This window comes from Tursiops truncatus, chromosome 13, assembly GCF_011762595.2.
Source record: "Tursiops truncatus isolate mTurTru1 chromosome 13, mTurTru1.mat.Y, whole genome shotgun sequence".
NCBI classification, from domain to species: Eukaryota; Metazoa; Chordata; class Mammalia; order Artiodactyla; family Delphinidae; genus Tursiops; species Tursiops truncatus.
In genome coordinates this window covers 73,131,856-73,157,603 of record NC_047046.1, presented here as the reverse complement: position 1 = coordinate 73,157,603, position 25,748 = coordinate 73,131,856, and the positions used below count along the sequence as shown (strand labels likewise).

The 25,748-nt window shown below is 48.7% G+C and overlaps 1 protein-coding gene and 1 long non-coding RNA gene across 3 annotated transcripts in view; one reads left to right on the top strand and one right to left on the bottom strand.

Annotated features, from left to right (window-relative positions):
• Positions 1 to 18,517, bottom strand: part of LOC109550293 (uncharacterized) — a 30,470-nt gene extending 11,953 nt beyond the window's left edge. For both annotated transcript variants that reach the window (XR_002176798.3, XR_004521587.2), the window contains exon 1: positions 18,406 to 18,517. This is a non-coding gene — a long non-coding RNA (uncharacterized lncRNA). The remainder of the gene's footprint in view (positions 1 to 18,405) is intronic.
• On the top strand, positions 13,668 to 18,411 carry RAX (retina and anterior neural fold homeobox). Its single transcript, XM_019937156.3, has 3 exons — positions 13,668 to 14,116; positions 14,402 to 14,658; positions 17,453 to 18,411. The coding sequence occupies exons 1-3, from the start codon at positions 13,828 to 13,830 to the stop codon at positions 17,957 to 17,959; spliced, it is 1,053 nt and encodes a 350-aa protein (XP_019792715.1). The 5' UTR covers positions 13,668 to 13,827; the 3' UTR covers positions 17,960 to 18,411.
• Positions 18,518 to 25,748: the final 7,231 nt, after the last annotated feature.

Below are 25,748 nucleotides of genomic sequence, written 5' to 3'. Positions count from 1 at the left end.
AGAGTAGCCCCTGCTCACCACAACTAGAGAAAGCCTGCATGCAGCAACGAAGACCCAACACAGCCAAAAAAAACCTAAATAAATAAATAAATTTATATTTAAAAAAAGGATCACTCACAATCCCACCATCAAGAGTCAAAAATTAAAAAACCCCACAAAAACCGTGTATCTGACAAAAGACTGGAATCTGGGAGATATATATGTCTTTTTTCAGGTATAATTATATATAAATATATAGTTTATGTATTTTATATAAATTACATATATATATCTTGGATTCCAGTCTTTTGTCAGATATAAATTATATAATTTATATAAACATATATATCTGAAACTCTTACAACTCAGTAATAAAAATTTTAAAAACAGAAATAGAAAGGCAAAATATTTGAGTAAGACACTTAACAAAGGAAGGTACACAAATGGCTAAGCATATAGAAAGGTGTTTGCTGTAATTGTCAGTTAACATTAAATCCAATCACAAAATGACATTTTCTTTTTTTTTTTTTTTGGCCGCGCTGCTTGTGTTGCTTTTTTTTGGCTTGTGGAATCTTAGTTCCCCAAGCAGGGATCGAACCTGTGCCCCCTGCAGTGGAAGCATAGAGTCTTAACCACTGGACCACCAAGGAATTCCCTTTTTCTTCCTTTTTCCTTTTTTTTTTTTTTACAGAATGACATTTTACCACAGACCCACTAGAGTATTTAAAATTATAAAAACTGACAGCAGCAAGTGTCGGTGAAGATGTGGTACAACTGGAACTTGTATATTGTTAGAGGGAGTGTTAACTAATGCAACCACTTCTGAAAAAAGTTCTGGAAGTTTCATATAAAAGTAACATACTAAACTAAACTGCATCTGACCTAGCGTTCTACTCGCAGGATTTGAAAGCACATGTCCTCAAAAAGATGTGTCTAATCACCAAGGGGTGAAAGTGGCAGGGGGGTGGGGGGGGATGAATTGGGAGATTGGGATTGACATGTATACACTAATATGTATAAAATGGATAACTAATAAGAACCTGCTGTATAAAAAAATAAATAAAATAAAATTCAAAAAAAAGATGTGTCCAAGAATGTTGACAGCAGTTTTATTCATAAGAGTCAGGAAGTAGAAACAGTTCAGGTGTCCATCAATGGGTGAATGGATAAACAGCCATGGAATAGTCTACAACTCAGCAATAAAAATGAATGAACCTCTGATACACAAAACAGCATGGGTCAATCTCAAAAGCATCAAGTTGAATGAAAGACATCTTGGGCAATGTACCTGCTATACTATGCCATTTGTAAGAAGTTCTTGAACAGGTAGACTATTCTATGTTGAAAAATACCAGAACAGTGTTTGCTTCTAGGGGAATGGTGGTGAGCACTGACTGGGAAGGGGCAGGTGCGAATTTTCTGGGGTGATGATAATGGATCCTGTCTTGATAGGGGTTTGCTATAAAAAAGCATATTAAGCCATATGTCTTTGTGAAACATTAAATAGTACACTAAGATGTATGTCTTTCACCATATGTATGTTTTACTGAAAAAGTAAAAGAGAATCCTTAAAAACTATTGAACTCTAGGTCTTCCCTGGTGGCACAGTGGTTAAGAATCTGCCTGCCAATGAAGGGGACACGGGTTCGAGCCCTGGTCCTGGAAGATCCCACATGCTGTGGAGCAACCAAGACTGTGCACCACAACTACTGAGCCTGCTCTCTAGAGCCCATGAGCCACAACTACTGAGCCCACATGCCACAACTACTGAAGCCTGCGTGCCTAGAGCCTGGGCTCCGCAACAAACAGTAGCCCCCGCTTGCACAACTAGAGAAAGCCCGCGTGCAGCAATGAAGACCCAACGCAGCCAAAAATAAAATAAATTTAAAAATAAAAACATATAAATATTTAAAAAAAGTTTTTTAAAAAAACAAACTATTGAACTCTAGCCAGTGATATGCCTGCATTTGTGTATTTGGGGCTGAAATGCACTGAAACCTGAAACTTACTTTAAGAAATACAAAACAAACAAACAAAAAACAAGAGATGATGGGTAGATAGAGGGATAGGTAGATGAATAGATATGATAGAACAATATAGAAAAATATTAATTTTAAAATCTAGGTGGTGGATACATGGTGTTTACAATCCCTTCAACTTTATTATATGTTTTTAAATTTTCTAAATATATGTTTCATATTTTATAATTAAATTTGGGGGCAGAATGAATAAACCTCTCTACTTTAGCAGCTCTAGTGAAAAATGTATGATGGGAAGAAAGGCTGAAACAAACGAGTGAAACAAAGTTGTAATGTAAATTGATCCAGCCACTGTGGAGAACACTATGGATGTTCCTTAAAAAACTAAAAACAGAACTACCATATGACCCAGAAATCCCACTCCTGGGCATATACCCAGAGAAAACCATAATTTTAAAAGAGACATGTACCCCAATGTTCATTGCAACACTATTTACAATAGCCCGGGCATGGAAGCAACCTAAATGTCCATCAGCAGAGTAATGGATAAGGAAGATGTGGTACATATATACAATGGAATATTACTCAGCCATAAAAAGGAACGAAATTGTGCCATTTGCAGAGACATGGATGGACCTAGGGATTATCATACAGAGTGAAGTAAGTCAGAAAGACAAAAACAAATATTGTATATTAACACATATATGTGGAATTTAGAAAAATGGTATAGATGAACTTATCTGCAAAGCAGAAATAGAGACACAGACATAGAGAACAAACGTATGGATACCAAGGGGGGAAGTGGGGAGGTGGGATGGACTGGGAGATTGGGATTGACATGTACACACTTCTATGTATAAAATAGATAACTAATGAGAACCAGCTGTATAGCACAGGGAACTCTACTCAGTGCTCTGTGGTGACCTAAATGGGAAGGAAATCCAAAACAGAAGGGATATATGTATACATATAGCTGATTCATTTTGCTGTACAGCAGAAACTAACACAATATTGTAAAGCAACTATATGCCAATAAATAAATAAATAAATAAATAAAATACACTCAATGAAAAAAATTAAATTAAAAAAAAAAGTTTGGGATTCTCCATGCATTTTAAGTTTTCACTTTCTTCTCTGCCTAAGTATTCAAATAAAGGACAGATATTTGTTTCATACTCTTGTGTTCATATGTAGAACTTTCATTTAAGAGTTCAAAGCATTGAACAATGTGTAAATATTACTCCCACAAAAAATGAAAGTTTCTACAAGAATTTCATATCTCTTAATGCATTTAAAATATAAAAGTTAATTCATGTACCCCAACATTCATAGCAGCACTATTTACAATAGCCAAGACATGGAAACAACCTAAATGTCCATCGACAGATGAGTGGATAAAGAAGACGTGGTACTTATATACAATGGAATATTACTCAGCCATAAAAAGAGAATGAAATAATGCCACTTGCAGCAACATGGATGGACCTAGAGATTATCATACTAAGTGAAGTAAGGCAGAGGAAGATAGATATCATATGATGTCGCTTATATGTAGAATCTAAAAAAATGATACAAATGAACTTATTTACAAAACAGAAATAGAATCACAGATGTAGAAAACGAACTTATGGTTACTGGGAGGGAAGGTAGGGGAGGGATAAATTGGGAGATTGGGATTGACGTATACACACTACTGCATATAAAATAGATAAATGGGGCTTCCCTGGTGGCGCAGTGGTTGAGAGTCCGCCTGCCGATGCAGGGGGGCACGGGTTCGTGCCCCGGTCCAGGAAGATCCACGTGCCGCGGAGCGGCTGGGCCCGTGAGCCATGGCCGCTGAGCCTGCGCGTCCGGAGCCTGTGCTCCGCAACGGGAGAGGCCACGACAGTGAGAGACCCGCGTACCGCAAAAAAAAAAAAAGAAAAAGAAAAGATAACTAATAAGAACCTACTCTAGAGCAAAGGAAATGTGCTACTCAATACTCTGTAATGACCTATATGGGAAAAGAATCTAAAAAAGAGTGGATATATGTATATGTATAACTGATTCACTTTGCTGTACAGAAATTAACACAACATTGTATATCAACGATACTCCAATAAAAATAAAAAAGAAAGAAAGAAAGCGTTCTAAGAGATAGATGAAGGGTTCTGAGTAGAATCTGAGTGGAATATGTCTCTGCTACATAACAGGTATTCAAGTTACATTTGATGAAAGAATGGATAAACATTATATATATATGTCAAAATGAAATAAATATACTCACTGTCTAACCACAGGAATTCTGGAAGGAAAAATCATGTCTTCTTGTTCTCTTAGGGATTTAAAAGACTAGCGCTTCTAGGTGTTCAAGTCAAAAGTCGTGTTTTGTGTGGACTTTCAGATCCAGTGCAACCATAAATGCAGAATGCGGCTACCGCAGTCTTTCTGTTTCCCCTCCCTCCTCCCCCACCCCCACCTCCTCCAGACTGGCTTATTTCACTTAGCATAATGTCCTCAAGCATGTGTCAGAATTTCCTTCCTTTTATGGCTGAATAATATTCTGTTGTCTGTAGATACCACATTTTGCTTATCCATTCATCCACTGATGGACACTGGCTTGATTCCACATTTTGGCTATTGTGAATAATGCTAGTATGAACATAAATATCTATTTTAGTCCCTGCTTTCATTTTTTTTCAGTGAAATTGGGTGGAATTCCCCCCAGAAGTGGAATTGCTGGGTCTTCCTTACATTTTTGTCTACATTAGAAATGGCAGTTTGGGGAGCCACAGAAATGGTTTGGAGGAGGTAATAAAATGTAATCTGAAATTAAATTCAGATTCAGAAATCTTGACATTTGTTTTGCCTCTTCAAAAATCTTTTATTATGGAAAACTTTCAAACCTAACCAAAAGTAGAAATATAAGTATAACAAATCCACTTGGACCCAAGTTTAGCCCCTTTACCCTACTCTAAAGTTGTTATTCTTGGAAAACTCTATATTGTCACAATTTCATCTATAAACTGAAGACATCATTCTTAGATGGGGTCTAAGTCCCTGAGCTATAGAAGGATAACACAAGTGTACACAGTGATGCTTGCTTGTTTTCTTAAGTCATTTTAGAAACCTTAAAAGATTTCCAAGTTGTGTTTCTTTAAAGCTCATTCCTTTAACTTACAACACATACACCCTGCAGTAAGTGTGGGTCAGCTCCTGACATTTGAATAAAGATAACTTCTGGGGAGCGTCTTGAAAACCCTATTGAAAGCATCTGGCGGTTAAAAGGGGCTAATTAGATTGGTCAGGACATATAAGATCAGCATTTTTAGGGCTTAAGGGGTCAAAGGAGAAAGTACAACAAAAATTGACAAACAAGTGTCCATAAAGTTGCAGTCAACTGTAAAAGCTAATAGTCTGCAGTAAAGATGCAGGGGCCACTCTGGAAAAAGAATGGCATTCCCTAAGATGGTACACCCCGGCAAGAGAGAAGCGGGGTGGCGGGGGCTCTCAGCAGACGGCAGAGGCACTGCGTAGAGCCCTGTCTCCTCATGTGATGAACACTCACATCAAAGGCCTTGGAGGCAACCCCGGTCAGAGCTGATGCTAACAAGACTGGAGTGGACTGAACTGACTTTTGAAAGTGATCAAATGATTTCTGTGGACTATTTGGGAAGGAAAGCAAAGCACTTTGACATTTCCAAACATCTGGGAAGTAATATTTTAGAAAAACTCCAGAGGACTGATTAAAAGAATGTGAAAAAAAAATGTATACTCATGCTAATTAATAGCTGTGTGAAATGAGACAACTTAATTAATCTGTTTCCTCATCTGTGAAATAGAGTTCCTTGCAGTTATTCATTACATCAACCACCACTATGCGCCACATATGTTCTAGATGCTAGGGACCTAAAAACAAGGTCCCCGTTCTCATGCAGCTTAGATTCTAATGAGGGGAGACAGGTAACGAACAAATAAACAAATAATAAGTAAAATAGTTTTGGAGAGGTGCTATGAGACAAATAAAATGACAAGGACGATCATGTAAACATTTGGGTGAGGGTATCGCAGGCAGTGAGAATAGTCAGTGCAAAAGTCCTGAGGCAGCAAGGGGCTTGGGTGATTTCACGAAGAGAAAAAAGGCCAATGTGGCTATAGCTCAGTGAGCAAGTTGGAGCAGACAGGAGAGTGGTCAGAAGTATTCAAGGAGGCCATGTGAAAAGTGGGGAAGAGGTAAGTCTTACAGAGCTAAAAGGGCTTATGGATTACGGGTGGTACAGGGGAAAAAAGCATTATAATAATATTGACCTTACAGGGTGCTGTGAAGATAAAATGAGAATTGGCTCCCTGGTAACTGTCCTTTCGAAAAGAGGAGGAGAGAAGAATCCTGGAGACGGCCAAACTCTGGGTGGGAGATGGGTCAATGCTGCTGCAAAATGGGCATTCTCAGATTTGCCGTCTTAGCACTCTAAGAGGATTGATGGCCTTCAAGACCATCATCCCCTGCAGATAAATGTCTCTTGTACTTCCCCTAGTCACTCCGGATTCAATTAGTTTAATTAGAAAACAAGTAAAGAGGAATTATCTTAATATAGCTTTGCTTCTAACAACTCAAAAAAGGCCATTTCTTTGGCAGAAATCCAGGTTTCCCCTTATTTACATATTCTGAGATAATGATGTAAATGTCCCATTTTTTGGCAAACGGTGGACATCTCTTGCCCATGAGATCATATTTTAGTTTTAATAGTAATGATACTTTCTGATTTCTTCACTCCTTAATGGAGTAGGAATACGCTAGTAAATATTTTGAAAACGTTAATGGGGTTTGGGGAGGGGGGGAGAATGTCCTGATTTTTAGCGCTTGCTAACTTCAGTGGTAAAAATACTCCCACTGTGGCTGATTTCAAGCTACTAATGTGAACTCAGAGCTGGGAAGAGATGCTAACTGTTGGCTCTCACAAGCCAGGAAGAGCTGATTCCGGCAAACCAGTGGGTAGAAATATCAGTTGTTTGCCCAAACGCCCTGCAAATCTATTGCCAAGGGAAGTTTTCTCCTCCACAGAGGCTACTTGAATCCGCATCAGCTGCAAAAGCAAGCTCAGGACCAAGGTAATCGTGTTGATAAATGACTGGGGAGTAGTGTGAGGAGTAACTTCATTGTGTGCAACAAGCATATTGCTCAGGGTTCAAGCACAGGTTCAAGGTCTGCGTGCAAGCATGGGGCAGCCAGTGGAGGCTCCTGAGGGCTGAGCAGCAGTGGGAAAGCCGCAGCAGCCTGGCGGAGTCTGGAGACTGGCCTCTAGCCCAAGCCCTGCTTCAGATGCCCTGTCTCGTCTGGGGCAGATCGCTTAACTCTTCTGGGTCCACATTTCCACGTCAACAAAGGAAAAGTGGAGGCTAGAAGTGAAAGAGCAGACACGATCCTCGCCAAGATTCCTCTTATAATTCTTAAGCCTACGGTCCTCTGAAATAACAGAAAACTAAATCAGAGGTGAATTTTCAAGATGTTGTTCCCAAAATATTGTAATTGGGCAACAAGGGGAGTGCCAGAGGAGGACAGACATCTTGCTAATTACTGGCTGGTCTGCAGAGAGCTGTGGTCCCTGTTTTACACCAAAGGAAGCCTTGCAGACTCTAGGTCCATCCACCTCACTACAAATAACTCAATTTTGTTTCTTTTTATGGCTGAGTAATATTCCATTGTATATATGTGCCACATCTTCTTTATCCATTCCTCTGTTGATGGACACTTAGGTTGCCCTAGAGTCTGTCATACAGACTGAAGTAAGACAGAAAGAGAAAAACAAATACCATATGCCAACACATATATATGGAATATAAGAAAAAAAAAAAGGTCATGAAGCACTTAGGGGTAAGATGGGAATAAAGACACAGACCTACTAGAGAATGGACTTGAGGATATGGGGAGGGGCAAGGGTAAGCTGTGACAAAGTGAGAGAGAGGCATGGACATATATACACTACCAAACGTAAGGTAGATAGCTAGTGGGAAGCAGCCGCATAGCACAGGGAGATCAGCTCGGTGGTTTGTGACCGCCTAGAGGGGTGGGATAGGGAGGGTGGGAGGGAGGGAGACGCAAGAGGGAAGAGATATGGGAACATATGTATATGTATAACTGATTCCCTTTGTTATAAAGCAGAAACTAACACACCATTGTAAAGCAATTATACTCCAATAAAGACGTTAAAAAAAAAAAAAAGGAAGCCTTGCAAACAGGGCATTACTGCCGGAAAACACAACCACTCCCAACTACCCTACATTTCATTTTTGTTTTTAGATGAAATGTCTGTTTCCATATGCCCTTCCAATAGGGCTCTCAATTCAGCCAGAGATGCCTGTGAGGCCCATCTCTTCACTGATTTATGTATTTTAGCCACAATTATGTTATGGGATTTTTATTCACTGCAGATCAGCTTGCGTGATCTTTGTTCCCGGGTCAAACCCATGCCCCCTGCAGTGGAAGCCTGGAGTCCTAACCACTGGACTGCCAGGGAATTCCCAATACTTATTTCAATTTAGTCTGAAAATGGTAGAGAAGATTCAGGTGTTCATATTGACTAATAAACTGGTATATAGGAAGGGTGTTGATCATTTGTGCCAATTTTATGGAAGTGACAAGGGATATAAGTTGTCTACTTATAAATATGGAGTTTCTGATAAGCATCTCCAAGGACATTTTCTTGATATACCTTCCGTCCTGCTTCTAGTAGGGGAATGTTTCATCAATTGGGAAGATCTGATAGTGAGAGATGAACAAGCATAGTATATTTTATCTCTGGACTCAATATGTCAATATTAAAGAGAGTTTAGCTATTGTTTTTTTTTTTTTTTGCAAAGACTGTCAGCAGCTTGTATACTGTGCTCATGACATACGATAATAAACAGTAAAGGGACTTCCCTGGTGGCACAGTGGTTAAGACTCCACGCTCCCAATGCAGGTGGCCCGGGTTCCATCCCTGGTCAGGGAACTAGATCCCACATGTATGCCACTAAGAGTTTGCATGCCACAACTGAGGAGCCCGTGTGCCACAACTAAGGAGGACTTGAGCCTCAAATAAGGAGCCCTTGAGCTGCAACTAAGGAGCCCTCGAGCCGCAACTAAGATCTGGTGCAACCAAATTAATTAATTAATTTTAAAAAATAGTAGAGTATAGAGGAGAATACATTGAATCAAAGAAGGACAAAATAAATGACACATGGTAAATGCTTAAACATATATTGTTCACAAAACCCTAAGAGTGAATTGGAACTCTGGGAACAGAGAGAGAATTCCTTAAACTTTATAAGGCAGCCTTGGGAAGTTGAATGGTATACTTATTTTTTAAGCATATCTGGCATCATTATAATTGACCAAATAAATTACTGGCTGCACATCACACCTTTTTCACTCCCACCTCCCTCAAACTCTGAACCACATTATTCCTGTGCCCTTTGACTCCTAAATTTTTTTACTCTATCTGCTAGTTCTCATGTAGCCACAGGAGAATCAACTGTGAATATGTATATACACCCACCGTATTGGGAGGTGGTATACGCAGTGATTAGATGGATATTCCTGAAAAAACACCAGGGTTCAAGTCCTGGCTCCACCTGAAACCAGCTGTACAACCTTAGGTGAGTGACTTATCCTCTCTGAGTCTCAGACTCCTTATCTGTAAAGTGGAGATAATAATCGTGTCTACCTCACAGGGTTATTGTGAGAACTAATTAGGTAATCTACATAAAGGACTTGGAAGAGTGCCCACTAGCATATTGTTAGTATTCAATAAATAATAACTGTTATTATATATACATATATTTTGCTTAACTCTTGACGGCTGAATTTGTTGAACTTCAGTGTGTGTGTGTGTTTAATGATTGCATGAGTTGAGTTTTGCTTTGGTTACAACTAAAGTTAAGTTGCTTTGGCCGAATGAACGTGTATCAGCTTGTGGGAGGAGATGGTCCTCCAGTGTGGTATGAGACAGATGGAGTTATTCCAGGATTAAAATACATCTACTAAGAGGATAGTCTCCATGCAGACATCGAGTTGGTTTTATACACTTTATGGAGTGGTAACCCATAAGTCCTCCAACAGACACTTTTCTCGCCCAAACCTAAAACATTGCTTCAAGGTGAAATTACTAGACTCAAATGCCATGAGCTCACTTGTGAGTATGCCCCCTGCCCACCCAGGGTACAGAAAATTCACTCCATATATGCCCATTTTCTCAAGAGTGCTGTGGGTGAAGCAGTCCACCTAGAATGCTTCTAGAAAAGGGACCTCCTGTATACATCCAAGATAAAAGAGCCACTTTGATGGCGGGTTATGTTTAGACTTTGTTTTCTTTGTGCTAGCCAGTCCCTAGCCCCTTTCTCCTCAAAATCTCCCCAATCCAGTTGTCATTCTAGATTGTCTACCCCACATCAACTGAGCCTCCCCTTCTTCAACATCCCTGCAAGCCTCAACCACTCTCATTTTCCTTACTTCTGGAAATGTTTCTCCAAACCATGCCAAGTTGAAAGGGGCTCTAGCTGCCTAAAGTTCAGCCCGTGTGTTGGCAGCTGTGAGGAGGGAGTTTTCTTTGATCCACCTAATGAATTAATGAATTAAACAGAGGTGGAGTTCAGAAGCCAGGCTCCTTGCTTTTGCCGAAACTGGGTTGGGTATGAGCTGGCGTAACTGCTGGAAAAATGCAGCTTTGGGCTAGAAGAATTAAGGACATGGACGAATCCATTCATCTTCCCTAATCGAGTTCTTGGGAAATACACATGTAGATTAGCCCCTAACAATGACCCCCGGCTGATTGCTTGGAGTACCCTCCACTGTGCCCACAATAGTATTGACTAGCTCTTTATGTCACGTACAAAAGAAGTCCCAACCTCCCCTTGTCCTGCTTGGCCCTGTTTCCCCCGTGGTCCCTCGCCAGTGGCTGTTGAAGTCTTTGCTGCTTTTCTCCTGAGACTCTGAAATAAACAGTAAATAAAAGCTAACCTCACCTGGACCTATTAGGAAGAGCTGGGCAGTTCCAGAGGGAATTAACTTTGGAAAACAAGGCCATAAGCCCCTTAGCGTGTGGGCAGGAGCTTTGTTTAGCAGTGATTATAGAGATCAGTTTAATATTGGGGGAGTTTACATAAAAAGCATACTCAGAGGGGAAACAGCAAATACCAATTAATTATCCCTATGGCTGCCCTCTGGTCACCAAGGCGGCAGCATCTCAACCACCTGGCCTTTGTAACTGGTTCGTGGGACCTTGTGGGGTGCCACCAGATCGTTTTGGGGGAGAGTGCCTTTGACAGCCTAGAAAATGCGAAAAGAGGCCAAGTGGCAGGCTTCCCCTGCACTGGGGCGGGAACCTCCAGAGGGTTCGTCCTGTCGTCCTGGACACCAGCGCCCAAAGGCCACTGTCTACAAGCTCTGACTGCGTTTCTTTGGGAAACTAAGCTGCCTCTTCCTCAGCCTCTTACGTGCAGGATCCAGTCTCCAGGAAGGATTAAAGACGGACTGCAGACTAAGATGTGTTTTGATTCTGTTCAAAAATATCACACTCTGCCGTAAGAATTACAAATGAGGGGCAGCCAGAGAGCACTGGACAAGGAGTTGGCCACTCTGAGTTCCAGTCCTGTCCCTTCCACTTAAGAGCTGTATCACTTTGAGCCTCAGTTTTCTCTTCTGTAAAATGGGGACAAATATATTTGTTCTGCTCACCTCACAGGGTTGTGAGGCTAGGATGGCATGAAGAATGTGCTGAATACCATAAAGGGATACACAAAAACTGTCGTGTGTATTGATTTTCATTAATTTAGCTTTTACTTGAAAAATAATTTCTCACTTGAATCAGCAGCTTAATTCTACCTACTGTAAACTCACGTTTGCTGTTTTAATACACCTTTTTACAGTTTTATTAAAAATAGAGAAATTGGTGTAGTGAACCCCTCCCATGTGCCCATCACGGAGAAATAACCATTTCCATTTAAAGATCCTTAACATAGTTACATGTCCTTTTAAATGTCCTTCTAACATTCATTTAAAGGTGGAGGACCCTAAGATACAGGTTTTTCTTTGGTTTCCTTTGTCTTGTCTCTCAGGCTGGACGTTAAACTCCTTAAGGCCTGTGGCCCCAGCCTCTCTTTTCTTTTGTGATGTTGACATGGCCCACATCAGTGCCCGACCCTCAGAAGGGACCCATGAACTGCTCGTCTCAATGCAAAATGAAGTCAACCAACGTTGTAGAGGCAGGGGTGGGGGGAAGGGGAGACGCCCCTGCGTGGAGATCAGAGGGCCTCTGCAAAGGAGATTTTACAAATCTCTGTTTTGTATCTCCATGAGATGATGGATGTTAACTAAACTTACTGTGGTCATCATTTACGTGTGTATATGTGTCAAATCATCACGCGGCACACCTTAAACTTACACAGTGCAGTATCTCAATAAAACCAGGAAACAAAAGAGAAAGAATCTCTGGGTCCTGCAGATTTTATTAGGAAAGCATTTGGGTTCACCTTTCCCGCCAACATTTCAGTGAGGGCAGGGGCTGCCTCGGGCCTGGCATCAGCTTTGAGAAGAGCCGGCCTTTACAGTGCTGTTCACAGCACTGGGGGGGATGTGAAGAAACAAAACAAAACCATCCGCCCGCACAAATCATCTTCCCACTTGGCCTATGAGTCACTCTGGGCCTCGGAAGCCTCGCGGGGTCCCCTTTGCCAGCGGATTGTGCCTATAGCCCCCAGAGAAGCGCGAGGCCTTGCACCCTGACGAAGGTCCTTCCCCCCTCAGCCTGAGGTTGGGTCATCTCCTTGGCCTGGAAGATGGTTTGGAGGGAGGGTTCCCTCAGGACAAATAGTCTGCGAGGGTGACAACCCCTAGCGGGTCTCCCACCGGCTTGAGCCCGGCAGCGTGTCCGATTCGGCGCCTTCCAGCCTCCTGCTGGGCCGTGGGACCCTTGAAGTCGCCAGGCCTGCGAGCACAGATGGTCCCACCGTCTCCGGGGGCGGGCGCCGGGGTCAGGGGGCCTGCGGGCGCGCAAGTCCGAGGGGGCAGGGAGGAGTAGTTAAATCAGATATAGACAAACAAAATAAACCCGAAGTCCGAGGCTTCGGACTACGGAGCCGAAAGAGGATTGCCGGTGGGGCTAAAAAGAGGAAGAAAGAGGGGAAAATTCAAACTGGGAAGAAGCGTGGACTGACTTCCGAAGCCAGAAAGCCGGGGAGCCTGCTCTCGGTCTTTCCAAGGGTCGCCCCTGGCGCTCAGCCCGGCGCAGGAAGCGCGCCTCGGGGCAGAAGGCGAGCCTGGGCCGAGGGAGAGGAGCCGAAGGAGGGAGGCAAGCCCGAGTGGGAGGTGGGACCGAGGGCGTCGGCCCCACTGAGGCAGGACTGCGGGGAGCGGGCCCTCGGACCCGGGTCCCCGGGCCCGTCAAACATGCCCCAGCGGTCTCAGCAGTGTTCAGAGCTGATCGAGAGGTGGGAGGTGGAAGGTTCGGAGTGCCGGCCCAGCCCGGGGTGGGTGGGCGAGGACCCTGAGACTGGGCGAGGGAAGGACCCGCCCCGCTGCGGGGGGAGGGACCAGGGAAGAGGCTGGGTACCGGGCGAGAGGGGAGGAGCCGGGGCGACCCGGCTTGGAGCCTTCAGCTCCCGGAGACCCAGCCGCCGGGAGTTGAAACTCCGACTCCCGCCGGGACCTAGGCGGCCGCGGGCCGAGCGCTCGCCCTCCTCTAGCGCGCGCTGCCGGGGCCCGCATAGCCCGCGGAGCTTCACCTTGAGTCAGGACCCCTCGGGTTGGAAGACCGCACCCGGGAGGGGCCGACTTCCAGCCTCTCGCTCTCGGTCTTCCAAGCAAGCGCCGCTGCGGAGAGCGCGGGCCGCGCCCTCCGGCGTCCCGGCGCTCCCCATGCACCTGCCCGGCTGCGCCCCAGCCATGGCCGACGGCAGCTTCTCGCTCGCCGGCCACCTGCTCCGCAGCCCGGGCGGAAGCACCTCGCGGCTGCATAGCATCGAAGCCATCCTGGGATTTACCAAGGACGACGGGATCCTCGGTTCCTTCCCGGAGGAGCGGGTCGCCCGGGGTGCGAAAGAGCGGGATAGGAGGCCGGGCGCGCGGACCTCCTGCCCCAAGGCGCCTGCAGGAGGCGCCGAGCCCTCCACGCCGCCCGCCCCGGCACCGGCTCCCGAGTACGAAGGTGAGTACGCACCCCGGCTGCTCCGAGACCCTTAGGGCTCCCAGACTTAGGAGCTCTGCAAGAGGAGAGAGCCCTGCCTTAACATTTATTAAGGCATCTGGGCGCAGGGGTGGGGGCTATATGCGTAGCAGGAGCTTCCAACTTGCGTTCAGGGAAAGTTAAGGGGACCCTCGCAGCCCTGACCCCCGACCTCCCTGGGCCATCTCGGAGCCCGCATGGATAGGCGGGGTGGCCTTCGGATACTCCGAGGAGTGTCTCTGACCGTGCGGGGCCTCGTCGTCCCAGCCCCTCGCCCCTACTGCCCCAAGGAGACAGGGGAGGCGCGGCCGAGCCCTGGGCTGCCTGTCGGACCCCCAGCCCCCAGCGACTCGAAGCTGTCAGAGGAGGAGCAGCCCAAGAAGAAGCATCGACGGAACCGCACGACCTTCACCACATACCAGCTGCACGAGCTGGAGCGCGCGTTCGAGAAGTCCCACTACCCCGACGTGTACAGTCGCGAGGAGCTGGCCGGCAAGGTCAACTTACCCGAGGTCCGGGTCCAGGTAAAGCGCCCAGATGGGCCCACGGGAGGGCCGGAAGCTCAAGCTGCAGCCAAAGCTCCCTTGAATCCCCGGGCGTCCACACATTTATTATGGCACTTTTCCCACGGGCCTTCCTGCGCTTGGTTCGCCCAGAGCCCCACAGGAGCGTCACAGATTTTCCATGCGCCCCATGCCCCGTCCCTTGGACAGTCTGTTCCAATTTGTAGTAGCATCTCCCCTTTGGGGTCTCCCTCGTTCTAAGCTAAAAGAGAGGAACTGGGAATGGCTGGCAAGCTGAAAAGGCGACAGCGTCCAGGACCGGGGCGGGGGGCGGGAAGCACTGAGTGGAGAGGGAATGTAGACAGCGGCTCGAGGGTAACCGGATTGCGGCCCCAAATGCCACCATAGTCAGTTACGGCGCTCACCTTCTTGAAAACGAAAACCCTATCTTCTTAACGAGAGCCTGGCGCCTCGCAGTTGAAACTTTCGGTGGATTTGTTTAAGAAACTGACTTTTGCTTCTCGGGTGCACATCCAGCCAAACTTCCCACTGCTGCAGAGGCCTTTTCTTTTTTATTTAAAGGGGTTTTCGCTTTAATTAAAGCTGAATTATCTTTAATCCCTGATCATTAAAATATTTGAAAGCCTTAAATATTTGCTAGTCATCTGTGAAAAATCCGGGAGAATTTCCAAATTGGGAGAGTTTACAGAGGCCTGAAAGGGAGACATTCGGAACAAATTTCACCGCATCTGAAAGGCAGTGGAACTAAGATGGGATTTTTGTGTGTGTCTAATGAATTAGATTTCCAGGAAGTGAGGATACTCAGATGTTTGGGGCTTTTAGCCTTGTCTTAAAAGTAAAAGCGGACAGGCTCCTGCCTTTTGTCTTTTCTGTTTAGTTTAAGGGGTTAAAGTAATGAGTAAATGTCATGGTTTTAAAAAATAGTTCCCTAATGTGACTCAGGATTAACTGGCAAGGACAGTTCAATTTCTCCTAATTTGGGGCAGTAGAGCTGCAAGGATTTCATTGAAGGGGCGGACATTTTAGCACCTGCTTTTCAGGGAGGAAGGATGGGGTAGGAAGAGGGAAAGAAAACAAGTGAAAGAGGAAGAAAGAGGAAAGGGCAAAGCCCTCCAGTGCCCCTCCGGAATACAGGGCTCCCTTCATGCCTCTGTCCCACGTTCCTTCCTCTCTACTTGTTTGGGGATGTTTGCTTCTTGTTTAAGATGTGAGCTTCTTGAGAACAGTGTCTGACTTCTCTGTGATCACAGGGCCAGCACAGTGGCCCAGCATATGGTGGGTTCTTAACACATGGGTATGATGTAATCAGGTTGCGGGGGGGGGGGGGTAGGCAGAGTCTCCCACTGTGTTGAGGACAGCAGTAGAGCAGAAGAGCAGACTATCCCAGGTTTTAGCCCTCTGACTCTGGATACTGGATCTGAAGCCTATAGCTGATACTTTGGGGGATGGAGTGAGATGTTGTTGGTGGGGAGGGAGAGGCAGTGGGATGGAAGCCCTCACCCGCGCCAGTGTTTCTCTATATAGCTAATGTTTCTGGGAAAATCAGGGCCTCAGATATGCTGATGAATCTTTTATTGAAAGGGACCCGGGGTACCTGCATTTTTGTTCTTTCTCTCTCCCCGCCCTGCCCCCCAAATCCCAGCCTTGCAGACAGTTGCCCTGCTCTGCTCAGGTGCTGGATGGCTTTTTCTCAGTTTTCCTATGAGGGCCCCTCTCCCTATAATTAACTCAGAACTGCTGTCTCCCTTCTGAGGTGGTAATTATTCCCACACTTTCCTTCATAAATTTAACACTGAAGCCCCCCCCCCCAGTTTGGCCAAAGTTCTTTCTAGATTCCCCACTAAACTAGACCAGTTCTCTCTGTTCTGTTCCTGAGGGTGGTAAGTTGGTAGTGAAACCTTAATTACACCCTTTCTTGTGCTTTTATCAAATAGTAATGGAAGTTGCAGCCTTAAGAGACCAGACTTCACTCTTGGTGTGGACTTTCTCTATGTAAAGAAAAAAAGAAAAACTTGAACTCATTGAATTTATCTTAGGCTAACGTCAAAACTAACTCCACGGAGTAAAAGTAGATTACTAAACTTGAACTATTGTAATCATTGAAAGCCATTTTTAGGAAATATCAGAAATATTAGTCAGATATCGATTAAATAAAAATGAAAATCTCACGAACAGTAATATGCATATTAAATATGCCTGGAATAAAATCAACCCACTTTGTTCTATCAGTAATTTGTGGAAATAGCTCTATTTTAACAGCCAATGTTTCCAGTTACAGTACTTAGAGTATTTGTTTATACATATGTTTATAACAGGCAAAATGTGGGTAAAGCACAGAAAGTCTGCGACAAAAGCGCAGCCACTGTACCACACAGGGAGGAAGCCGGGTCTAAAGCGAAGGGTCGGGAGGGACCGCCAACCAGCAGGTCACAGAAATTTGGTGAGATCTGGTTTCCCAAGTCCCACTGTCCGATTCCAGGGTTAACTTCATTTTTTTCTGCCTGCTCGGTGCCAGGAGTTGGAAACAGATACAACCACAGCTAAGGGTGAGGTAAACAGGGACAAGGGTGGGAACACCACGGAGGACAGGGATGGGACAAAGAGACTCGGCGCGAGAGAGGAGGAGGGAGGAGACTGGAGCAAACGGGACAGACAAGAAGGATAAGGCGGGTGGGGAGCGTGGGGTGGCGGCGGGGATGAAAGGAGCAGGTGAAACTGTCGAGCCCCGGTCCTTCTCGGGGGTGGAGAGTTCTGCCCCCGCCGCAGCCCGACGGCGCTGTGCTGCCTTCCGCAGGTGTGGTTCCAGAACCGACGGGCCAAGTGGCGGCGGCAGGAGAAGCTGGAGGTGTCGTCCATGAAGCTGCAGGACTCGCCTCTGCTCTCCTTCAGCCGCTCCCCGCCCGCCGCGGCCCTGGCGCCCCTCGGGGCGGGCCCGGGCGGCGGAGGCGGCGGGCCGGCGGGGGGCGCCCTGCCGCTCGAGTCGTGGCTCGGGCCGCCGCTGCCGGGCGGGGGCGCCACGGCGCTGCAGAGCCTGCCAGGCTTCGGGCCGCCGGCGCAGAGCCTGCCCGCCAGCTACACGCCGCCGCCTCCGCCCTTCTTGAACTCCCCGCCCCTCGGGCCCGGCCTGCAGCCCCTTGGGCCGCCGCCGCCGCCGCCGCCGCCCGCCTACCCGTGCGGGCCCGGCTTCGGGGACAAGTTCCCGCTGGACGAGGCGGACCCGCGCAACAGCAGCATCGCGGCGCTGCGCCTGAAGGCCAAGGAGCACATCCAGGCCATCGGGAAGCCGTGGCAGGCCCTCTAAGGGCACCGGGGACCAATTCAGGCCAGACGCCCGTCCTAGGAGCCGACCCCGAGCCGCAGGCGCTCACGCCTTCTCCCTGGGTCCCCCGGACTCGGCCACTCTTGCCCTGCGCCGCCTGAAGACCTAGGTCTAGGATGTGCATCTGCGCCCGACTCACCGCGGAGGGCTGACCCCCCAGGCCAGCCGAGACCTTCTGGCCACACCCACACTCCCACGGACCCCGGGCCTTGCTGCTGGAGGGGGACAGGCGGCCACGCTGCTGCCACCCCGGCGGGCGCCGGAGCCTCCAAGTTCAAGGTACCCAAAGCCCCTGACCTCGGCCGCTCCCGGGCGGCGTGGCAACCCCAGAAAAGGCCGACTGGGAGGAAGGGGAGGCGGAGAAAGTGTTTGAGGAACTGTCTGTAAAAGTAGTTTCGAAGAATTGAGGAGGAGAATTAAAGATTTACCTGTTTTGGTTTGACTCTGGTTAAGCGCGCTCAGGACTGCGGTGGCGGGGAGGAAGATGTGTGTATGAAGGAGGCTTCTGGAGGGGCTGCCGTGATGCATGTGGAGGGTGCGGGAAAGCAGAGGGCTGCGCAGGAGCTGGGGCTCCCTCCTGCGCATCCTCCTCGGGGAGCTGTGCTGCAGCGGAGAATCGCCAGCGTCCCAGACACAGCGACGCCCTAGACCAGAGCGCCCCTCTACCGGCACGGCGGGCGCCTGCGAGTGTGTGGGGTTCCGGGTGTCTGGAGCCTAAGGCTCAGCTGCCTGCGTGTTCCCAGCCCCTCGATACCCCAATAGCCGAGCTGCAGCTGCTACTTTGAAGGCCAGACCCTAGAAAGCTTCTACACCATCTTCCCAGGGTAAGACTTGAACTCCCCGAAGCTCCTGGCGGCCCCGCCTCCCTCTTTCCAGCCCGCCGCGGCCCCAGGCCCCTCTCAGATCATTGTCCAGGTCACCGGCTCGGGGCCCGCCCCTGCTACCCAGGGTTGATGACATTAGTGCTCCGAAGACTGGGGCAGAGCGACTTTTCCTTTTCTAAGCCCCGCGCCGCCCTCTCGCCTCCCCAGCTCGCTCCGCACCCGGCAACCCAGTGCTTCCGCTTGACGCGCGTCGGGCTAGCAGTCGCGCTCGGGGAGCGTGTCCTGGGGCGCTCTGAGCCGCGACCCGGAGGGCACATTCTCGCGGGCGCGTTGTGGACAGTATTGTGGCTCTTTGGCGCCGTCTCTGGGGGGCGGGAAAGCAATCCAGAAGTCTCCGCGGGCTTCAGAAGCTCCCGGGGTACTAGGCGGCGTCCCCGGGGCGAAGGAGAGCCCGGAACTCCCAGCCTGAAAGGCCGCGGTATGAATCGTCCGGATTCCCGCCGCGCAGGTCCTTCCGGCCTATCTTGGAGTGCTCCCGGGAAGGCGCGGCCAGAGCCTTAGCGTCAACCAGCTCCTTACTGTCTATAGGTCGTTAGCACGTTAGTGAACCACCACAGCCCACTTTCCTCCTGTAAATGAGCCCCACCTCCCTGGGAAGTGGGAAAGATGGGTAGTTTACCACATTGTGTAAACTATACCAATGACCTGGTATGAAGCAATACACATTGTGATCCCGATTCTCTGATCCCGAGAATCCCTGTGCTGTTCTTGGGTTCCTGAAACCTACCTGGGAAAAGGAGGATTATCCCGGGGCTGGGAGTAGAGGGAGTGTCGTCACAGGATTCAGTCCCTGCCATGTGGGTCCTTAGAGGCTGTGGCATAACCAGAGCTGTGTACCCCTAGACCTTCACCTGGAGCCTAACACATAGTAGGCTGGTCAGGAAGAATTTATTGAATGGGTTATTTCCCCCAATAGGTAGGGAGTAATATATTGATACTTGCGCTTTTCTCTGACAAGGAGGTTCCATAGGGAAATGAATGGAGTGGCCCAAGCAATATCAGATCTTGGCATGAAAAAAAATAGGTAAACTCAGGATGGATGTGTAAGTAAATTTCTTTCACTTTGGCCTATCTTCTCTTTCATCCTTTAATGCCCTCGTTTTACTAGGAATGATTTATTCAGAGAACTTCCAACTTCAGTGGCCCTGAAGTTGGAAGTCCAGAGGCGGCCGCAGCTGCGGAGGGTCTTCCTCGCTCGGTGTCCTGGAGCCCCACGCTGCGACCCCAGGCCGGTCCCGGCTGTTCGCACTTGCTCTGCCCTCTTTCTCCTTAGTCCTGGGCACCTCTGACCTTGTGCATCTCGCCATCAGCAACTTCTTCGATTCCCTTAGATCATTTCCATTATTCATTCTGTCTCCTTCTCTCTGCCATTTTTCTTCCTATCTTTTTGCATCTGCAGCTTTCCACCATCTTCGTCTCCTCTTTTACTAGTTTAGTCTGAGAAGGGATATTCTAAACCATCTCTTTAGGCACCAACAGAGTGAACCATACCTGGACTTAGGGACAAGTCCTTGGAAAATGATCAAAATACTAATAGCTAATGATCATTGAAAGCTTACTATGTGCTTGCACTCTTCGAAGTGGTTTCATCTCAGTTAAGCCTCACAAGGACTCTACTAGGAAGATTCAACTAGCCCCATTTTATAAATGAGGAGACTGAGGCACAGAGAGGTTGCACCAATGAACTCTGCTTGTAAGCGTTGGAGCTGGAATAACTATAAGTCCCGTCCGTTCACGATCATATTGCATATTCGGGAAATAGTTGCTGAATAAGTGCTCCTTAATTCCAATTCCCAAGAACAGCTCATTAGGCCACACTGGGAATTGAGATGCTGAGGAATGGGTGCTCGTTGTGAGTGCCTTCCTGGGCTACCTGGGGGAGGCCTGGACAGAGCATCAGCCCCAGCGTCCCTCCCCGCCCTCTTCCTAAAGGCTGCCTAGTAGGGCAGCTCCACTGGGCCCGCGGTGAGTCAAGCTCCCAGCTCCAGGAGGAGGGGTGCAGGTGAGGCGGACAGGCGGTACTGTACTTAACTCCGGTAGGAGGTGAGAATGGCTTGTGATAAAGAGCGTTAAAGCCCCAGACGATCCAGAAACACCTGGGGCCGCTGCTCAAGCTCGCGGCTACGGAAAGCAGTTTGCAGAGGTGCCGGTCAAGGTGCGGCACTGCCTTCCGAAACTAGGCTGTGCTGGCTCTGATTTGGGGCGGACACACGCCTTTCAGGGACTCTGGGGGAAAGGACTCCCCCAGTAAACCCTCATCACTTGGGAAATGGTTCTTGAGTCTTCCATGATGAGGCTGCGGGTTTGGTTCGGGCTACCACTGTCCACTGAAGGGGAACAGGAACCAGTTGGGAGTGGTCTTACGGGGTTCGGGGAGAAAAGACACCGTGTTGCTCTAAGCAGGCCTTGCTTCAGGCCGACGTGGATCCTGTCAGACTAGGAGGGAGGCCCTGGGGACCCTCTCGCAGGAAGACGACCCCTGTTCTGAACGGCAGCCGGCGGAGGGGTGGGGGGGGGTGGTGGAAAGAAGGTGGGACGTCAAAACCGCTCCTCCGGGCTCCTGGGAGCTGGGGTAGGAGCCGCCAGGGGCCAGGCTGTGTGACCGCGGGGGCGGGGCGGAGAAGGGCGCCTCGGATTGGACGGCTCCGAGGGAAGGGCGGAGTCAGGCACGGCCAGCGGTGCAGCGGGCGCAGACCGTCTGGCGCTCCCCCTGGACCGAGGGCCGATGCAGAGATCCCGGGCCGGCGCGGAGCTGGGCGCCCCGCTAACCTAGCCGCCATCAGCTACCCCCGCCTTGTTGGCGGCATTTCAGTTTTGGCATTTCTCCCTTTATGGAGGAGTCTCTTCCTGCCGGTGAGGGTGACGTGACCGTCCTGCGCGCCGCGGCTCCGGACTTCTGGTGGTGATTTCTGTCTCCCTCGGGGACGCAGGACACTGAGGGCTCCGCCTCTCCAGACAGCCGGTCTCCAGAGTCACGGGGTCCAGAGGCGGCCGCAGCCGCGGAGGGTCTTCCTCGCTCGGTGTCCTGGAGCCCCGCGCTGCGACCCCAGGCCGGTCCCGGCTGTTCATCCGACGTGGGTTTCCCGCTCTCGAAACCCAGTTCTGCCTCCTGCGGGCCCGAGCTCCCACCTCTGCTGCCGGGAGGGTGATCGGGACGGGTGTGGGTGAGAGGGGGTGGGAGGGCTGGGAGAGACCCCTCGGGAGGGTCAGGATTCGGCCCCGAGGTCAGCAACTGAACGGGGCGGCCCCGCTGTCTTTACTAATTTTAAACGTATAGCTACTGTTTGGGGAGATGGGAAATGTTACACCAGGAGAGACAGTCCCTGCCCGTCCCCGACAATCTAGAATCCGGCGGGAGGAGGCAGGGGATCCTCATCCTTCCTGCTCTGGGCCAAGTTCATCGGTTACTTGAAAGCCTAGGCGGAGAGCCCTCGGTGTAGCCAGGTTTGGGAAGCGAGGGCAGCGCGGGACTCCGCTTGCAGTGAGCCGCGTCCTCCCCGCGGGAGGTGCACGGAAGGGACACCAGGAGTCCGGACACAGCCGCCCCCAGGAACCTAGCATTTAACGTGACGCCTCCCGCCCGCTCCCGCACCCCCAGCCTCGCTGCGCACCCTTCTCGGTCTTAGGTGCAAGCGCGCCTTTCCGCCAACAGAACCTTACTACACGAATGGAATTCCAGCCTCCAGGAGGCCAGCAAAAAAAAAAAAAAAAAAAATTCAGGGAAGATAATATTAATGTAAAGCTGGCCTTTCCTTTCCGCTCTGCAAGCGCGAGCTCTGCCTGCGTCCTGACCCGCCTGGGAAAGGGGAGGCCCGGCAGCCGCAGCAGGCACTCCCGACTCTTCAAGAGGCCGATGGTGCGCTTTCTGGCCAATGTCGTCCCCTTAATTGGGAACTGGCTCCAATCATCTGGCCTCAGCTTGTTAGCTGTACAATAGGAGGCAGAGTTAATGACTCATTAGTGATTAATTCCTTAACTGTGCCTTAATTGCTCTCTGTAAAACTCCTTTCGTTAAACTGGATTAAATAGTCTAGATCCTTGGCCACGTCTCTCACAGCCCTGCAAGACACGAAGTGGGCCGTGTTCCCTTACCTTTGGCGGGTCATCTTCTTAAAGGCAGGTGCAGTGTCACCCCTCAGCCTGGAAGTCAGGAGATCTCTGGTCCAGTCAAGGTTGTGACACTGTCTGGTCATGTGACCCCAAACAGGTCCCCCCTGTACAGCTATATCTCCAAAATCTCCCTTTATCCCTCATCACCCACCATAGACTCCTGAAACAGAACACATTCTATTCTATTCTATTCTATTCTATTTTTAAAATTTGGCCCGGCCACACTGCATGCAGGATCTTAGTTCCTCGACCAGGGATAGAATCCATGTCCCCCGCATTGGGAGCGTGGAGTCTTAAACACTGGACTGCCAGGGAAGTCCCCGGAACACCTCATTTTTAAAAGCAGTTCTTCTGCTCTGTACATGGCATAAGTGTGTGTGTGTGTGTTTAGGTTAGTAGGTTCTGAATGAACTGCGTAGGAGGCTACCTTCCTGTCCAAAGTGGTCTGAGAAAGTTCTTTCCAGTGCTAACAGTGGCTGGGTTCTATATTCTCCCCATTTGTACTTTAAAAACTTAGCTGTTAGTTTTTTTCACCTTCTTGATTTTCCTGTCACCTTTATCCATTCCTGAAACTTGCAAGGCGTGGTAGACATGTAATGATGAATAAACAAGAGCCTCCGCCCTCAAGGAGCATAGCCTAAGTAGAGGAAACAAGAACGAAGCTGTACACACGTTTGCAAGTGCCTACTGGTTTTCTCCACCTGGCGTCCCACAGGCCACCCCAAAACAGATCTGTTCAAAACAAAACTTATTTGTCTTTACAGTGTGGCTTCCTAAAAACCTTCTTAAAACTCTCCTCTCTCTTTCTGCATTCGTAGCCACCCGACGGATGCGATGAAGTTGTTCTTGACCCCTTGAGGCAAGATATTTTCCAGTTTCCTTTCTACCTTATTTCTCAGCCATACATCTTCCAAATTTTAGCTGCCCAGAACAGAGACATCGCCCAGCCTCCCTTTCAATTGGACATGATTAAATAATGACCAATGTCATGGAACAGAAAACAGTTTTAGGATGTAAGTTCTTAAAGGTCACCAGCACACCCTGTTCTTGTCTCTGTCCTGTAGTCTGTTGGCTACAAGACAGGCGTGGTGCTGGAGCCCCCATCTTGGACCATGTCATGAAGCCCCATGTTGAGGACATTGAGTGACATGATGGCAGGGACCACATGCGATAAGCCCCTGACACTGGTGCACCATGCTAGCTCCTGACTGCTACCTGGGCTCTCTGTTTTAAGTCTAAGTTTTTCGTCACTGTTAGGCAAACTTAACCCTAATTCATTCATCCCTTTTCTTCAATGCCTGTAGGCAGTTAACTACTCAGCCTCATTGATTTTACTTCAGAATGTCTCTTAAATTCACCCAGCCCTGTGTTTCCAGCAAGCTCTCCAGCTCAGGGCTTTATCAACTCTCACTCAGGCTGCATGGCCTCCCATGGCATGCAATGCTTCTCATGGTCCCAGTTTATGGTTATTTCTTTGTTGATTCATTTACCCATTACATTTATTGGATTATTTCACCATTGATTCATTTACCTATTATATATATATATATATATATATATTTTTTTTTTTTTTTTTTTTTTTTTTGCAGTACGCAGGCCTCTCACTGCTGTGGCCTCTCCCGTTGCGGAGCACAGGCTCCGGACGCGCAGGCTCAGCAGCCATGGCTCACGGGCCCAGCCGCTCCGCGGTATGTGGGATCTTCCTGGACCGGGGCACGAGCCTGTGTCCCCTGCCTCGGCAGGTGGACTCTCAACCACTGCGCCACCAGGGAAGCCCTACCTATTATATTTATTGGGTTCTCTTTTTGATAAGCTCTGGAGCTATAAAGATACAGCTTCCATATTATCTTCCTGTCCCTAAATCCTTTCAATCTGTCCTTCACATTGTAGTCAGAATTAGGTGCTTCAAATAATTCCTCTGCTTAAAACAATTCCTTATGGCTTGTGGGACAAAAGCCAAGCAGCTGATGAGTATGGCGTCTGGGCCACTTCTGAATCTGACCCGACCCATCTTTCCAGGCTTTTGTCTCTTGCCTTCCTCCTCAACCCCCTTCCCTCCTCATCCTCTGCTTAAGTGACACCAGAGTTCTCTGCATGTCACTGGTCCACCATGTGCTTTTTCACTTTATGGCTTTGAGTATGAATATTCCTTCTGCCTGGAAGGACTCCCCCCCTCCCCCACCGGCAGACTCCTTCCAGACCTGGCCCAGATGCTACTGCCTTCTGTGCAGCTGGCCTGCCTTTTTGCAACAGTCAGTTCCTTGTTCTTCTCCCCCTCCCCGAGCACTTTGTTGAGGGAGTGCTACCCCAGCACTCACCCCATAGTGATGTCCACGGCCCCAAGGGAGAGTGTGGGCTCCTTGAAGGCAGCTCTCTGGTCCTGCCCTGCATATTCAGTGCCTGACCCAACAGAAGCACCCAGTAACTGATGCACAGTAACTAGCACAGGGGCATGTGAGGCCCAGAGAAAGCATTCCATCCTATAAGAGCTTATAACAAAGAATCTGCCCTAGACCACGAAGTCACAGAAGACTCCTCTGAAGAAGTGACACTCAATCTGAACTCTGAAAGGAAAACAAGTTAGCCAGGCAAGAGGAGACGGGTGGAGGTGGGCACGGCATGCGCGAAGGAGGAGGAACCAGGGCCAGGCTGACGCTCTGGAACAAGGCTGGTCTGGCAGAGGCCAAAGGAAAGAGAAAGTAAGAGTCTACGTGGCTAAAAACAATTTTAGGAGGCAAGTTCTGCATCCAACCAAGACTCATAAGGAGGGGAATTTT